The 18,358-nt window shown below is 35.2% G+C and overlaps 1 protein-coding gene across 8 annotated transcripts in view; it reads right to left on the bottom strand.

Moving 5' to 3' along the window:
- Nucleotides 1–18,358, bottom strand: part of ERCC6L2 (ERCC excision repair 6 like 2) — a gene marked incomplete at its 3' end in the record, with an annotated part of 57,973 nt that overhangs the window by 19,426 nt on the left and 20,189 nt on the right. For 7 of the 8 annotated variants that reach the window (XR_013925103.1, XM_080373202.1, XM_080373200.1 and 4 more), the window contains 8 exons: nt 15,883–15,954; nt 14,615–14,760; nt 9,429–9,524; nt 8,370–8,469; nt 5,348–5,500; nt 4,128–4,208; nt 1,273–2,458; nt 480–634 (listed from right to left, as the gene is read on the bottom strand). Coding sequence is in view for 7 of the 8 variants with exons in the window: in XM_080373202.1 (XP_080229328.1) it covers nt 480–634; nt 1,273–2,458; nt 4,128–4,208; nt 5,348–5,500; nt 8,370–8,469; nt 9,429–9,524; nt 14,615–14,760; nt 15,883–15,954 (1,989 nt within the window). Of the gene's footprint in view, nt 1–479; nt 635–1,272; nt 2,459–4,127; nt 4,209–5,341; nt 5,501–8,369; nt 8,470–9,428; nt 9,525–14,614; nt 14,761–15,882; nt 15,955–18,358 lie in introns of those variants that run through there. The other variant, XM_080373203.1, reaches the window with a different exon arrangement.

Raw genomic sequence — 18,358 nt, 5'->3', positions numbered from 1 at the left:
CCACCACCACCACCATGTCCCCCCCCCAAAAAAAAAATCAATTTGCAAAGTTATTTCTGTTTGACTTTCTATGCTGCAGAGACTCTAGCATGTACCATGGCAACTGCATTTTTTTAAACTGGATCCAGGATAAACTGAAGTTTTTTCAAGTCTCAAATCAGAAAAACATGGCACAAGATTTGATTTCAAACACCCAATCTTTAATCTTACTATTTCTCTCACAGAAAAACACCACAGAGGGTGCTGTGCTGCTTAATTCCCAACTCTTTTGGAGCTGGCCAATATAAAAACCACCCCAAAAAACAAAACACAAAAGTAATTTATTAGACCTCCACTTGAGCCGCCTCCTCCTCCCATCCTCAGTGGCTTTGATCATTCATGGTGGCCATTAACAGAAAAACAAGTTTGTTAGAGTTTAAGATGAAAAATGAGGATTAAAAAAGGGAGAGCAAAAACATTTCCCAAAAATTTCTCTTTACCTTGGCAGTACAAACTGCTACATTAGCAGGGAGCTGGGAAAACTGCTTCAACTCAAATACATCTCGCACTGCCCACCGGCTCAAGCGATTCTCAGCTTTGCTGGATCCAACCACATTCTGATTTGAATGAATATATGCCACTTCTTGAACACCATCTGATACATTAGGAGAAAGATATAACCAGTGGTGTTGGTTATTCCAAAACTCTGAAGGTACACAGTTGCAAGGAAGAAGGATATAGAAATTACAAAAAAAAGTTTTACATTTGATTTTGATGATTTTGCTCAGCACGAATTTTCTCAGCTCTATGAAGTTAACAACAATTATTAGATTTATTCAAAATTTATTCAGACAGTTTAATACTGCTTCCATTTCAGTGTGTTTTTTTTCAGATGGACAAAGTTTCAAAGCATCTGTGATTTAATGGCTGCTGTATTAATGTTTAAAGTTAAGCCTTTAATAGAATCAAAACTACATGGTATTTCAAACTCCCATATCATGCAATTTTTTTCATGTATGTAAGTTTTTATTTAACAGCCCTGTCAAGACTTTTGTTTCACAGTTCAAATATTTAGATTTGTGAATTCTTACTAAATGTTCAGTCTTAGCACCTTTCAGTAGACAGTAAGCATTTAGCAAAATATTACAAAGCAGCCCATCACACCAGAAGACAGGAAAGTATAGCTAATAGTTAAAGAGAGATACAGAAAGACATTACTGAATAACCTAACTGATAAATTAAACATATGTTACTATATCAGCTAAAATAAAAAAAATTGAAATGACGAGTTACCTAAGTATCTGTCCATTGATTCCACATTTTGGTCCTGATGTTCAAATCCAGTTTTACTTGCAGAAGTTCTACACACAGCATAACTGCTAGACTTCACTTGTGCAGAGGTATCCTGAATAGAAGAAAGCATTTTAGAGTCAAACTGAACTCTGCGTCTCTGGCTTTTATACTTTTGCTTTCTGGCATCAATTTTTTTAACTGGTAAGTTATCTTCAGAGGATGTAAATTCATCTGCATTCTGAGGAGCACTTTCCTTTTCTTTCCTATTGGGCTTCTTCGCTTGTAGCAGAGATTTGGAAATGTTACCTAGTCCATTGTTAAGGGCATGTCTTTCTTTCCATTTCAGAAAACTGAAAGTTCTTAACTTTCTTGATTCAGAATTATGGGAAATTTCAATATCATCAGATTCATCACTTATGTCACTTGCTCCTTTCAATTTTCTTGTGCTGTTCTTGACGTCTTCCAAAGACACGCCTCTGCTGAAATTTGACTCGGTACCATGGGATCCAAATTTCCTGCTGTCTTCCTTAAATATAAATTCATCTTTTTCTTGTGCTAACTCTTCACAGTTTTCAGATGTTGACTTGTATTTTTCAATGTTTTTAGTAAGCATTGGTTGCTGGTATGCTGGAACTTGGGTAGGAAAGATGAAATCATCATGCTCTTCAGAACTGCTTTCAGTTTCCATGACTATGTCACTTTGCTTTGAAATGCTTTGATCCTCACTTTCTTCATCTCCTTCCTCCTCAGAGTCTGATATAACAAGCCAGTCTGTACTATGCATATCTTGCTTACCAGTTCCATCTGGTGACCAAGCAGCTTCCCCATGCTCCAAAACAGGCACATGGCTTTGACATTTGTGAAAATCACTCTGCTTGTTATTTACATTTGTTCTTAGAGTATCATCAGAACTTGGATCAGGAGAGTCATAATTATTATCCCTTTCTTTGGTAGTTTCAATTTTTCCCTGTAACAACTCAGAGAATCCACATTGCATTAAGGAAAGATGTCCCTTTGTTACCATTAAGTTACTTGCATTGCAAGGCTTCCTTCTGTCACGTTTTTTCACGGAAGTTTCCTGAATATCATCACCACTAAAGTCATCACATAAATTTGTTTCTTCTCTTGTTACTTGTGCCCGAATGCTGTGGGGATCTCTATCTTCTTTACAGTCTGGTTGTTCATACTAAAAGAAAAATAAGTTACAGTGAAGGTATTTAAAACATAAATAGTACATGGAACACAATTCAAAAGCAGTGTAAAAAAAGCAGATTTTCACTATGTTACTCAATCAAAAAATATACCAAACAGTTTTGCAATACACAAATCGAAAGCAAATACAAAACAAATTATAAAGAGAAATTATATCAAAGTCTTTGGCAGAACAACAACAATAATGAAAAATACTATGTATTTGAGACAACATATGCTTCACACTGCTAAAACAACCTATGACTTCATCATCCACACCCATATTTTTCTAGTTCAGAAAATCTGGAAGTTAGTCTTCCAGAGGCAGTTAGAAAAGTGACTTCATGATTCAAACCTTAATACTGTGTAATGACATTCATTAAAAAAAAAAGTAATCTCCCAGCAGTGGCCAATCTCCTTGTATATGGAGGCTAACACCTATGAGTACAATAACATTTTGCTTTAGAATTAGTTGAGGCCTACCGTAATCAAACGAAAATTATGCCCAGGCAACCTTAAAATGTTCCGAAGTTACAGAATTCCAGTATACAGCTGCAAAGCTGTACTACTGAGACAAAAACTATGACAGTATGTAAATGGAAAGCCAGAAGAATAAATACTAAAATTTTGTACAAGAAGTTTTAAAATTAATATATTAATCCTGATATCAACCTGCTTATCAAAAAGCATTTAATGTAAGCTAAAAATGTTACTGTTTGTCACTAAGTCTAATGAGAGATCAAGACCATACAGTGATGTATTAGCAATTTGAGGTTATGACTAATGTGAAGTCAACCTGATTTAAGTTAATACTGACATTTACCCACAGAAATGTCCAAAAAGCATAAGGGACAGTGGCTAAGTTTTAGTACCATTCCGTGTGATCTAACCTAACAATATTTTCACATTTAGAAGCCATATTATAGACCTAACTGTTTGTTTCCCAAATCACCTGAACACAGTGTTCAGTGAAAAACATGCATAAAAATGATCCTGTTAAACCCAACCTTTTCAGAAAAAAAAAAATCCTTTTTCCAGAAGAAAACAGTTATATACATTACTTAAAGAGAAAAGGGGGAAAAAAAAAGCCAGCATTGAACAGATCGCTGATTTGGTGGAAAACATGGATTAGATCAACTAAATAGCCCATGTCTTCCACAGAGGGTCACAACACATGAAGCAAGCTTTTAATCCTATACATCTTCCACAATGCCCTAACCAAAATCTTCTAAACAACATTAGGTGTCAGACTCTCAATTGACTTCTTGATCAGAAAGCTGTCATATTATATCATGTCATGTCATAGGGCTGTCACTCTTAAGACACTACAGAGCAAAGCTTCAGTAAACAATATTGCTCTGTAATAACAGCATGTTAGTAATACCTTAATTCAGACCGAGCATATCCAGGAGTTGTAAAGGTTATAGAATACAATATTACCAATATCCAGAGTATTCAATTTTAAATACAGAAATACAGACAGCATGACATTATCTAATGTTTTACAATATGTAAAACTAGGGGTAAGCAGACAATAAAACATAGTAAGTGCAGTGTAGTGTAAAAGCATTAGCAGCCTAACAAGACTGTTCACATTTGTCACAGTAGTATCAGGAACTAGAGGGACTGTCACGCTCTGGTCATAGTCTACAAAGACACCTCACCTTTTCTGAGCTGCATGGAAGAGTCTCTTCCTTTAGCCATGTAGTTGCTGTCATGACTCCTGCTTCTACTCGCCCTTCCCTCTAAAACAATCAAGAACGTACGTAATAAAAACTGTATCTGTTCAAGTTAACAAAGACAAGCCCAGAAAAAAGAAAAAATAGTCTTGCTTTCTTTCTAGAGTTGTAAAGCTTCAGAATTACAACCAGCAAAGTCCAGACTAAGACTTACACTTTGACAATACACTTACTGCTCTTTGATCTAATACATAACCTGCAGGAGAAGTAACATACTGCATAAATTGGGAGCATCATATGTCTACACTGTTTCAAAAATCTAAAACTTTTTTCCAAAGCAGAATACCTGCTACAATGTTCATATTACATGCTATGTTTTAATTGTATTTGGAGAAGTTTTGAGCTTAATATCGTCAAAGTACGTGTTCTTATACCACACTACTCTTTTGGCTATGATACCTTTATACCGCTGTATCCCATTACCCAGCCTCTTTCCAGCACAGGTAAAATAACAAAATAAAGGGAAGGATGGAAAAAAAGCACTAGAATAAAGCTGCAGTAAATTCCAAGATGCAGGTTAGCTGCAGTAAACATGCTGGATAGAAAAAGATATGATACTGCATATACTTAAAATCAGTTTGCACTATATGTTATGGAATTGGATCAACAGTCTTCCTAGACTTACTATGAAATGAATCAAAATACGAAGCCTCATTTTATTTCCATCCTGTAACATTTTTAAATACAGCATTATAAAACACATTTTATTAAACAGGTTTTGACATCTCAAAAGGTACTACAAAAAGGTTACTATGATGATAAAAATATTTTTATGATCAGAATTCTAGCTTAAAAGGTCACTCTGAGCTGTTGAATAAAAGGTGTCTGTGCACAAAGTTGATAAAACATCACAAAAATAAGTTACAGCATTTTTTATTAGGAAAATAAATATATTAGGAAGCTTTTGAAAATTATAATCTAAAATTTTCCATTTTTCTGTTTGAGTTAAGGAAATGTATCTGGTCTAAACCAGAGTGAGAAATTAGCATGGCTATTTCATTTAACACACTGAATAGACAGGTACTGTTAAGTTTCACCATTCTGTTTTATAAAGTGTTTCTATTCAAAATTACGACAAAATTATCTCACAAGGAAAGGAAAAATGTAAAACTAATATGCAGAAGTAAAAGGGTAGGACTTCACACCTCCAGTATGTCTTTGGTAAGACAGGACCCATGAGTCCTAAGTTTGAAAAGGTTATGGATCCCAAAAAGCTCTCCTTGATGTTCCTTTGATCCTTGCACTGCCTCGAAATACCGCTTGGCATTTTCACTTCCAACGACTGCACAATGAAGTTGCTAAAACAGAACAACAAAAAAGATTTCAGAAGTTTTGCTCCAACAGCATGTCAGAATTTCCTGGCACCCACATTATATACACAGCTCTAGCTGGAGCTGGCAGAAGTTCCTAAGGGAGGATATTTTGTTTTGATTTCCCTGGCAGATACTGGTGTAATAGATTGTGGTATAACATGATATAACAAGTATAAAAATGTTTGGATTTACTGAATAAAAAAATAAAAATGTTTCAAGTCTTTCATTTCATTGTTTTCTAATATCAGACAGCTACTATACACAATACTGACACTCCTCTGTATCTTGACAGCTCATCTTCCCTCAATACTAAATTCTTACTATTTTCTCATAGCCCATTTCACTGTATGCTTACTTGATAAGGACTTAACACAGCCACAAGACTACTCTTACCAATCTCTGAATATTTTAATTATCATGCACTCTTGCTAAGTAGACTGAACAGAAGTGACTTAATCCTCCAGGTGAAAAGGAAAGACGAACAAATAGTTTGTCAGGCAGAATTAAAACATTTTTGAAGTCAGGCAGAATTAGCTGCATTCCAATGACTGTAAATTTTCAGTATTTATATAATTGGTCTTTCTTGAAATTATGCATGGTATTTACAGAAGTATACTTCAGGATACATATATAACTTATTCAGGTTTCTATTATGTTAGATTTCAATTTTATTTACATCAGATTCTTCAGTTGCATATGACTAGGTCAGACAACCAAACACCACTACGAAAAAAAAAACCAACTAGCAATTTTAAGATCAAATACATCCCTCAGCAAGAATACACTGCAAACAAAGCTTTTTCACATAAATTCACTTCATTTAAAGGATGGATGAAAACATTTAGCTCTCTGACAACACCTTTGTATAGTTCATCAAAAGACACACATCCACACGTACTCATGCCTTTCACAGTGTTATACATGCCTTTTGAAAATCCAAACAGACAATAACCAGGTCTTCTTTATCTATATGATCACTAACTCCAAAGACCACTGTGAAGCATGAATCCCCTTCTTCAGGATTTTAGTGAACACTGTTGTAATCTGTTATTGCTCATTTTGTTAACCTTTCTGAGACGTCCCCTACTGATACTTGCTGTTGAAACAAATCCTCAGAAGTACTTTGCACAAGAGAAATTTTGGAACAGGATGTTCTCTAAGCTTTTCCATGAATGTAGAAATAAAGAATAAATCAAGCAGGTTTTTTTTCAATGACCGTTCCTTTAAACTTTGCTAAAGTAATGCTCACATAGCAGTATAATTCATGCTCCCAATGTGTTCAAAAACTAAGTTACCTTTTATTTTTTTAGACGTTATACCTCAAAAATCAGTTTTGGACTTACAGTGTTTTATATTTAACTTCTCTCATTAGTATAGGATTTCAACTATTAATACAATAACTTCTTTGTTCTGAACTTTTAATGCAGAGCCTCTGAAAATTGCCCAATTATCTGTGAGCAGTTCAGTCCATCACCTACTTTTTTAATTTCTTCCTAGAAAGTTTCCTCTTTTTTTGTTTAGATCATCTTGTCAAAATTAAACAGAACTCTAATTGCTTTTTTACTTCTACAAAACACGGAATTTAAGTGAGATAAAGTCACTGTTACACTTTTGAAAGTAGTATTTTAAAGCAAGCCACACATATCACTAAGAGCAGCTCAAGATTTGATCTTCCAGCTGTGGGTTTTCTGACTATCTGCTCTGTGAAAGCAGATTATCTTAGAACTTCATTCTTATTTGTCACCTACTTACATATTAAGAGGATAATGACAGTCTGTATACTACTGCACTTCCCACCCAGTCTCTAACCTCCTCCTTGTATATACCCCAGCTACAAAAAGATGCTTGTCACAGAAAACTCATTACCAAATTTTTCCTATTTATAGCCAAAAATTTGCATTCCTCAAGTTTCATAAAGCTTTCTTTAATATAAAGTATCACTTGCCCACTGAGGCCACCTACTTAGTCTTTTCTATGCAATGCATTCTTCAAAACAACTATGTCTCACCGATTTTCTTCCTTTCTCCAAGTTTATATGCCTGTAGTATCTTAATTTAAAATCAATCATCTTATTTCTTAACTTGCAACTCTTGCTGAGAAAAACATGTCCATATTTAATCTAGTTTCTTATTATTCTGCAGCCTGCTCTCTGTTGTTCATGTTCAAATCTGCATATTTTTTGTTTTAATTCTGATCTCATCAGGAAACAGTTGCCATATTATGTGTTCCTCAAGTCACACACTTAGGTTTACTCACTTAAGATTGGGAAAAACAAACAATGCAAGCAGAAAAATTTAGAGAGGGCAAGCGTTTCAGGTTGAGTATTCTGGCAAGCAACATTACTTCATATTTTTTTAACAGCAGAAACTACAAACTGTTTCCCCCTCCTTTTATAAGGAAGTTTTCACAGGCCAGAGAATTGCAATGCCTTCTTGCTTTTCTTCTATAGCACTAGCAAGACTTTCGCTCTACCTTCTCCCACCTTCCATAAGAAAAAGCTGCCTGAATCAAACTGTTGCAGGTACTAACTACAACTCTCACAGATATATTTTATCTGTGTAAAATATGTAAAAATACAAGTTTTTAAATAAAAGAGTTCTCTTCTCTGTATAACCTTATTAATGTATATTGCATAATTAAACTATCAAAAGTTACAAAAAAACCCTTAGAATACAAATGTAATTCTGTTTGTTCTTTGACAATTGCTAAATGGTGTATCTCTGCTTATAAAGTTAAGGTAATAGCATATATCATACAATCAAGGTGAACTTTGATTTTGCTATAGGCTACAATAGCTTTCAGTCATTGAAACCACTAAAAAGAACTCCCCATTTAAATAGTTTGTGAGCTTTACCTGTTTATAAACTTGTCGCAAGTACATCATCTCCTCCACCGTTCCCAAGGATATCAGTCTAAACACTTTAACAGGTTTAAACTGGCCAATCCTATAAGCTCTGCAAGGACAGCAATACATTAAAAAATGGTTTTTACCAGTAAAAAAAGATAAGAGTCTCTCTTAGAGGTAGTAAAATAAATAAAAGCATTTTGATAAAACAAGAGTACTCTAAATGATTTATGAGTTGGTTGTAGGGGTTTTTTGTGGCGAGGGCTTTTTTGGTTGGTTTGGTTTTTCTTGTTTTTTACTTTTCCAAATTTTCCTCAGTATTTCATTCCCTTTTCCTTTACCCTTAGTTTTCCATGTTTCTTCCCAGGCCTATCCAGTTAAAAAAAACAACTTTCTCCTCAATTTGAATCACAAGGTCTGTCTCCCATCTCTCTTGAAAACATATCTTCCACTACGTTTTCTCAGTCGTTTTTTTTGTTGTTTTTTTTTTTCCCTGTCTCCATCTGCTCTTGCACAAGACATTATCCTATTTGCATTATGTACGAGTTAGATCATGGATTACTTGGGGCAGTCTGTTCTTTATTGACTTTCTAAAGCACTTCACAAGTCACAACGTCATAAAAACAGCTAATGAACTTGCAGTTTTTTATCCAAACGGTAAATGCTTAGAATTTTTCCTTTAAGGATTCTGGAATTCAAAACATCACTTGAACTAGGGTCAACTACAACCTATTCTGTCCTGACAGACAAAGGAAAAATGCCATGCAGCTAGACACACTGATGTTTCAGAGAACAGAAGTTACAGTAACTATGGCTTTTTTTTTTTAAATGACCCCACCATAACAGTGCCACAAAAATTGGAAAATAAGTAGTAAAAATCAGGACTAAAAAATAAGAACACTGAAGCTAAAAACCATTTGGCTGGACATTTCTTACTGTCATGTGGACAAGTCAGATTATGTAAAAAATTTCTTAAGCCGAGGGAAATTTTAGTTGGACAACCAGATGACAGAATCCAAGCAAAAGAAGAGTACAACATGGATCAAATTCTGTATTTTGAGAGTGTACCTGTCAATAGCTTGAAGATCATTTGCTGGGTTCCACGTAGGATCAAAAACTATAACAACATTGGCACCAACAAAATTAAGACCCAGTCCACCAGCCCTAAAACATAAAATAAAAAAAACCCAGAACTATTTGACACTAAGAAAGACAGAACAAACTTTTTTTTTCAGTGTATTGGATCCATATTGGCAACATAAAAAAGCACAACAGAAATACTGAAAATGAGGTACAGTAACTGTGGTATTAATAACCACCAAGTACTTAAATAAGCACTGTTATAAAATGCAGTCTTCTCCCTTCAGTAGCAAGAAGGTTACAAACTATGACTAGCTGAGTCATAACGAGCTGCTATCACCTTGCTACAGTAAGAGTCCCTGATCGCTACTTCATATCCACTAAGCCCTCCACAGGCCAAGTCCCTCAATGATTATACTGAAATTCATAACCACTTCTATGCCAATTAACATTACAGAAGCAGGAAAACTACAGCTTAAAGAGTCTGTGTAACATTTTACTTCCTTTAATTCCAGTACATAGTTTTGACAATGATGCTATACAGCTTCCAATAAAACGGTCACAGTCTAGGGTAAGTCACATCTATGAGAATTAACAACTGTCACAAGTGTATTTGTAGAGTATATGTCAACTGTTACAAATATAGTTGGCCACACAGCTGCATATAAGCAATACTCGTACTGGTCATTACATGGAAAAAAGTCACTGTCAGAAAACTGTCTGCTGAGGGGGTTAGTACTCACAGTGGTACCAGTTACATCATCTTAATACATTCAACAGCTGTAGTGTGCTTTCAGGTAAAGCCTGCACGCCAGTAATGAATTTGGAGCATATGCCTAACCTGAGGTAGCTAACTAATGTCCTGCTGAATCCAACAAAACTGCTCAGTTACTGGAGTCTGGTATGTGCACAGCTAAATGATTTGATAGGAACAAAAGTGAACAAAATTCCACTTCTCATCCATCTGCAACACAAGCAAATACTGAAAATTCTTTAACTGGCTCAACCAATATTCCATGAAAAAGACAAAAGTTCCTATACAAGCCCATGCTAAATACTTATATTAATTTAACTATTAAAACAATTCTTCACGTTGACATAGGCAGCACTAATTTCAAATCTGTTTTTTTCCTGAATGAAGTACCACAAAATCGAAAAAGTCAATTTCAAGTAATTCACCAAGCACCTGGTTTTAACAGATTACTTTATATTACACTTGTTTAAAGCAGTGGGAAAGGTAAGAATTTCCAGGTATAAAAATGAACAGACAGAACCCAAAATCTTACAGAGCCCCACCACTTCTCAGTCTTCACGGAATCCCTGTCAATATAAATACAGTTGTGGCCTCTTCCTTCCAGGTGTGGTGTGGTGTTGGGTTAGTTAAATCTGGAAAGGCAGAGGATGTGGGATCCTGCCAATATTAACAGAGGTTTCCGGAGGATGAGTGTTCTCAAAGTTTGAAATGCTGAATAAAAATCTTTGTATTTTTCAGAGTACCTTACTGTATTTTGGAATTCTGGTTATTTCTTTTTAGTGAGGACAGAATGCAGCCTCTCATCTTACCAAACCAACCCTGCAGTCAGACTGAAACACAAGTCAACATCTTTTTTTCCAAATGCTTTCTCATAAAAAACTGCAATATTTGGAACTGAAATATGAATTAAACCTCAGTGCAAAGCCTTACTGCAAGTAAAACAGACTGACTATAAAAATTAACTAAACAGGATACTTCGCTTTATAAAGATTTTAGCTTTCAATACTTTTTAGGTATGCCACAAAAATTCAGAGACTCCAAAACAGAAAAAGAATGGCTTCTATGTCCTTCATGGACAGAATGAATGCAGTAGTTAGTGTATTGTAAAAAAACATCTTCAATTTTAAATGGTTTTTTAACTAGCTGTTAGTCATTACTGCAAGATGGTCCATGCAGATTACCATAATATGGCTCAAATGAAGAGCCGTGTATGAAAGGTCTCATAACCGTTTTCAAAAGAGCATCTTATTTAAAACTGCACACTATGTTAAATAAATGGCTTGGTTTATATCCTGTCACTGACAACTTAATACATCAATGTTCAGAACTTACGAAACAGTATCACATCAGGAAAGTTTCCATAAAAGCTTTGACTACATAATTCTATTTACCAAGTTAAGTTTTTTACAGTTTGTAAGTTCTCTGTTTCAGTGAGATCTTGTGGCTGAGAGTTCTTTGAATGTGATTACATGCACATTAAAAATTATTTGCAATATAGGTGCAAAAAATTCATGTCAAATGAAGCCCTGTAGGAGTGAAAAGTAATCGACAGCAGCCCAGCAATGGACAGTAACTGAGAATCTTGCAGGTAGAATGGAAGTGCATACTGCAAACTTTCATAATAAAAACTGTCTATACGTTTCTGTAACAATCAACTCTTCATCATCTAAGCACTTCTCTCCACATAATAAAGAATACTGACAAGCACAAACAGATTTTAATTCGTAATTATTCTGAAGCAATTAATCTAGAGAAAGACTAGCATGGAAAAAACAGAAACAGTGATTTAGTTTTAAGGTGGGAATACTTGCTGCTCTTATTTCTTCCAGAATACCACAACGGGACAGGACTGCATAGACTTCATTACTGTACATATACAGGTCCCCTTCTTCAGGCTAAGTAACATCAATGAAGTTACAAGCTCTGCCATTCTCCTCTCAAGTTATAGCAACTCCAGCAATTATTTTGTTTCTAAGCATGCCCAAAAATCCCCTTTTCTTCCAAATAATCATACATTTCCCAGCAATACCAGCACAGCATTGAAGCATTCTGAAGCAGATTTTACTTTGTGAGCCTTAGAAGTTCCAGCAGAGGTATATCGGCTTCTCCATAGAGCTGAAGGCTGAAACCCTTAATCTATGTCTAATGGTTTGATGGCATTTACAAGCTCTGATGAAATCAATTGTATTTTCTCTGAACACCCATAAAATATATTTATCCATATAGCTATATTAGCCATAGCTATTGATAAAAGCATTATGGACAGCTATATGAGTATGTTTGATACTAGCATTAACTGCAAGACTTGAGGTCAAGCTATATAGACAGATTTTTTTTTTTTTTACTTTATTGTTTAAGTCCCTTTTTTTCAAAAAACTCACCAATTCAGCATTCCCAAATGTCTATGCGCTATATACATAGGCAATTCCAGGCAGAAACAGCATTTTGCTGATATTAAAGAAAAAAAGAAAAAAAGGAATCTAAACCAAGAACATTGTACATTCAACAGTGAAGTCATCACCGCTGTCTGCAGTGTAGTTTTCTAATTTATAGATTGGTGCTTCTCATTTAAAGTTGTATGTTAACTTTACTAGTGGAATATAATGGCAGACTCAAGATCATTATGCAGGGAATTCATACTTTGCAGAATGCATTTCTGTGGCCAAAAGACTGTGCAAGTATTGTCAATGAAAATCAGCATTTGGCTCTCCAAGCAATGGGACCTTCAGAACTCATACAATTTGACTACACAGAACAGTTTGCCAAAGACTTTGCAAGAACGCACAAACAGAAGAGTATGACCCAATTCTGTCAACTTACTATGTGCTGAGAAATAAAGAATAGACTGTAAAGTCCCAATACCTGAAATCTGAGTAAGAAGATGAATCTTTTGTAGAGTAGAACTGGGACAAATCACTTGCCAATTTCCAAAGAATTACAAAACTAAAGCTGCTTTCATTACTGTATATCAAGCAACCAAAAAGATCACTTCTTGTTGTCTGTGATAAACTACACAAAGAATTGCACCTCCTGTTCTGCTTCACAAACACTGGTTATGTTGACTGCAATTCCATCATTGTTCCTTCCATCCTCAGTAAGATGAGAAACACTAAAAACAACATAATCAAGACTTTCTCAAGCACCAGCAGCAGGCATGGAAAGCTGGTCTGTCTCTGTATTCACAAGCTGTCATAACATAGAGGACAAAGCCCATCTCCGTTTACCTTCATTTTTACTTCTACATAAATTAATAGAAGAGAATTGAAAAGGTTGTGATTACACAGCCAGACCAATAGAAGCATAAACAACTAGTCTTTCCTAATGCTACAGGTACAGTAATTCCCTACTGTCTTCAGAAACAAGGAATAGGGACCCAAGAAGATCTTAGGGAAGCTGATGGCCAGATTCCACAGTTAGCAGAGATTACAAACAAATATGCAAGACCAACACCACAAACCTCTTCACAACCCTGCCCACATGCACCAGACAGTATCTGAAGACAGTTCTGACATGCATTTGCCATAGTCTTTAAGATTATGCCTGACTTCTAATTAAAACATAGTAAGGGTCCTCCCATCTAACTACAACATGCACACTTCCAGTAAAGGAGGACTGGAGTGGCTACATAGGCAAGAACGGAATGTTTGCATGTTTCATCAAGTTTCACTGACTTTTCCTCTGGGCGGGAAAATTAAAGTTTCTCTTTGTTCCCTTTCTGCCCTTGCCTAGTAAAAAACTTCATCCAAGATGACACATGGAAATAACCACAACTAAAGAAAAAAAAATAATATAAAGAATGGTCATCATAGTTTCATTAATTTCAGTTGACCATATTGTTCTTTTGAAAATGAATTCACTATCCATCATAAACTGGAAAACAGCTCTGATAGGTACATACATTTAAAAGACAGTGAAATACTTCAAGCAATCTTTAAAATAGATGTATGCTAATTAATATGGTAGATAAATTACAGTAACACCAAGAGATAATTTTTCAGCTCAGTATAGCATTTCATGTTTACATTCACTTGCTGTTCTGCTAGCACAGTATGAGAAATTGAGCCTGTCCACAATAAAATGAAAGCTTTCTGTAGATAATAACATAATAATAATAATGATGTTTTAAAACTGTTTCCTCATTTCTACAGCAACTGGAAATTTAAAACCAGGATTTAGAAGACCCACTTGTTTCAGATCTTAGAAATCCTCATAAAGCAGAGGAGAGGGTAAACATCTCCAGGTGTTTTAAAAAGCTTCAGACCACAGCAGTGAGTCTATGTTTACTAACAGACAAGAGAACAAGTCACATTCTCAAAAAAAGTAGTCCCTCACAAGGTCATCAAGCAAAAAATCAGAGTAACCTATTTATTAAACACTATGAAAGGCAGAATGAATCACACTACAAGTTAAATTTACTTACATTGTAGATACAAGACATATGTTAATTTCTCGAACGCTGTTGAACTCTCTTACAACTCTGATCCTATCTTCTGATTTTGTATTTCCATCAAGTCGTCGGTAATCTAGCCCAGAAGCCATACAGTATTGTTCTAGCACATCTAGCAACTGGGTAGAAAAACAGTAATAATAAAGATTAAGTGCTTGCTATGATCTTTTTATTTAAAAAAACCACCACAGAGATCATGTTTCTCAAATATATTTTCAATAGACCAAGCACTGGAAATGAGAGTAAATAGTCACCATTTTGGTATCAAACATCCTTGATTCTCTTTAACTGTGATTCTACAGCACTCAAGGTGATAATAATGGTCTGCTGTGGTTTCACTCAATCTGCCAGCCCTGGCTATCTGTCCCACTTTACGTGATGCGGAATCAGTTCAACCCAACAAGCAGGCAGTTTCCTACCATCTTAGCAAGTTACTGGAAATACAGTAAATGAGTACCAGAGCCAGCACAAAGAAACATACTGGTATGCACAGAGCTCGGAGGGATGGAGTGAAAGGGACTGCAGTAACCAGCAATGTGGCCTTGAACACTGTGAAGCACAGCTTAAGGACACATAGCATTTTACTGCTGCATCTAAATATTAAACTTGCAGTCCTCCTTAAAGCCACAAAATCATTAAATATTTAAGACTCCAAACTGTCATTTTCGCTGTAATTTTTTAATAGCTTTTAGTGCCATCATATTTAAGTAAAGAAAACCATACTATAGGTTGCACCATATCAGGTAACACATTACTCCCTAACAATAATATCAAGGTGCAATTCTCCTGAAAGTGAAATGCACATTCATTCACCTCTTGCTCCAATTAAAGACTGGTTAAGTTCAAACTGGATGAATTTTTATCACTGCTGATAGTCAAAAGCCATTAGAACAGAGGAAATTTAACTACTTTCAGTTTCAACACAAAGGTTGCATGACACTTCAGCTGTACTTTGCTGTGACACTGCTCTAACAAGCTGAACTCTGTATGAGCTATCTACATCTGAGGTAATACAACAATTTAAAAAATGCTCAAAGGAAGGCAACAGAGTGTTACATTTGTTTTGCTAACACCATTTTTATCATGAGATAACATAAGGTTTCAATATGCTTCTGGAGTATGGCATCATTATTTCCCATAGTACGGAGAAAAAGGAAGTGTGGTTGACAGCTGTCACCTCAATGCTTTACACTTCAGAACTTACTGCTGCAGCTAAGTGATAAAAATCATATGGAGCTCACCTTTGTAGAAAAGGAAAAAAGAAGAACTTTATCCCTGTGTTTTTGGAAGTGATTTAAAAGCTGCTGAAGGACCTGTGAACCAACCACAGAACAAAAATGAAGAAATTTTATCTACAGGTCATCTCACACACACTTACTTGTGTTTTCAACCTTTAAACAGGCTATACTGTAATTGTTTGCAAGGCCAAACAGAGTCATAACAAAAACCATTACTAACATAAGTGTACCAAAGATAATGAATGAAGATGCTGGAATGCATTTTTCAATGATCTACATTGAAATCCTGCTGTAAGAATGTAATTATACCACTAATAGTTAAACTCAGAAGCTATTTCTGTCAGTGTGTAGACTGCAACAAAATGTTACTTATGCGCTAGCTCAGCTTGTCAGTTTTTGCATTTGAGAAATGCACACAGTTCCCCTGAAAACTGTTTAAGTTTTCTGTGCCACATCTGAGTTTAGAACTTCTTGGAACTTGTCTTCTTAAAATAATCAGTGAGATGTATGCCCCTCCTTGCTCCCACTCTTGTCTGTTGCTCTGTTTACAGTAGGATCCAGCTTCCCAGACTCTGCACAGACCTTGAAATGCCAATAATTCACCCACACACAATGTTGTTCTGGTGGGGAAGCAAATAATCCACAGTCTTGTGCATAACAGTGATACTGTTATTTTCAAAAGAAGCATGTCCACATCTGGCAATGGCAGCTCCAGAGTATCACAGAAGTGATACACAAAAGGGAAAGAGGAAGTTTGTTACATGCTTGTACCTTTCTCCTACTGGGCAATAAATATTTGAAAAATTGTATTTATTCAGTGATAAATACATGAAGCGTTAATCAACACTCATTTCACTAAAAACCTAATAAATTTTTGACAACCAAATAGTGATGTATATTTATATTAATTTTACATTTCTGGATATTATCTAGAATAAAAATAGTAATTGTACATCCCTTACAAGCCCTTTTTATATGTTTGCCAGGCAGTTACAAGTGAAAACAAAGTACAAACAAGATTGGTTTTTTTTTCCCCAGTGAGATAAGTGCTGGTTTCTAAGTTTTTGCCTGGTTTTGTTGTATAAAAACACATCAGGTAATTCAACAAGCGCTAGATTACTTACATTTGCATTTTATTTAGCCAAATTAAGAAAAATAAATAGAAGAAAAAACAGTGACATGCTTTTAAAATAGAAGGGATTTTGCTACTGTATTATTGTTTTATTATATTTATTGTATTGTTGAAGTACAGGTCAAATAATGAATTTCCTATAGGAGAATACACAAACAAATCCACCCAGTTTGTTTAAATAACATGGATCACTGTCATGCCCATTGATTTTAGGTGTTCTGGAATAAAGCACAGCTCTGATGAACAGGGAAAAGTAGAATGGTTTTGCACCAAAAAAAAAAACCAAACTCTACATTTGCATACTAGAATATTATCCTAAGTGCTGTTAATCTGAAAAAGAAATACTTGATCATACTCAAGCAAAAGTAACACACTCTTTGTAAGAGTTCACATGGATTTAAATGCATATCTCACCATTACTACATATTGTGAGTTGCCTGACTGATGAAACTTTACCTCTCACTTTTGAGAATACCTTGTTTGTATACAGATGTCTAAGCTACCCTACAGTGTTTTTAAGCCTTCAAAACCATGCCTGTCTGGGTTAGGGTTATGTTTAATGGCAGATGTTACTATTATTTGCAAGGTGCTCCAACAGACTTCCATTTCCCTACTGAAATACCGATAATATGCCAGGCAAAAATAAATAATTCAATTCAACATAGTTATTCCTAAGAGATTTATATTAAGAACAGAATTCCAAAACTCCACCAGAGGATGTCTGTGGAAACCTAACATGTGTAGTTTAAAAAAAAAAAAGTTATTTCAAGTACCCAGACACTGCCTTTTCACTTATGAAGTCTCTCTGAGCCAGAATTTTAACAGAACTGTAGAAATAATCAGACACAGTAGTAATGAGAATTACTGCAGCCTGTTAAAACTACTCTCATTCATCATACTGCTTTTCCAAGCAGTCCCTGATACTTCTGTACGGACAATGTGCAATCTTTGTGTTTCAAAAGTAATGGAATCACTTGTCCTTACACTTTGCAGGTCCTCTGTCTTCCTTAATGATAGAAAAACGGTGGTTTCCAAACAAGGCAGCACACTCCTATTTCAATTTTCACAAATTCAACTATTTCAAGTTAAAATTCTAAGGATGAAATTCACCTTGAAATAGAAAGTATAAGCATAATATTCTGTAAGCTGTGTGTTATGCAGTATGACTGACAGAGAAGGGTTAACACCACAAAAAAGCTGAGGCTTAGATCACATCACTGTGTATTACCCACCACCCACTGTATTGGAGTCATAGGTATACCATCAATGCTTGTACATGTACATTTGGATTATAAGGACTTTTTTCCATGCTGTTGTTATAAACCTAAATTCAGAACAGAAAAACTG

The sequence above is a fragment of the Falco punctatus genome (assembly GCF_963210335.1).
Source record: "Falco punctatus genome assembly, chromosome: Z".
Lineage (NCBI taxonomy): Eukaryota > Metazoa > Chordata > Aves > Falconiformes > Falconidae > Falco > Falco punctatus.
This window is presented reverse-complemented; position numbering and strand designations above follow the sequence as displayed.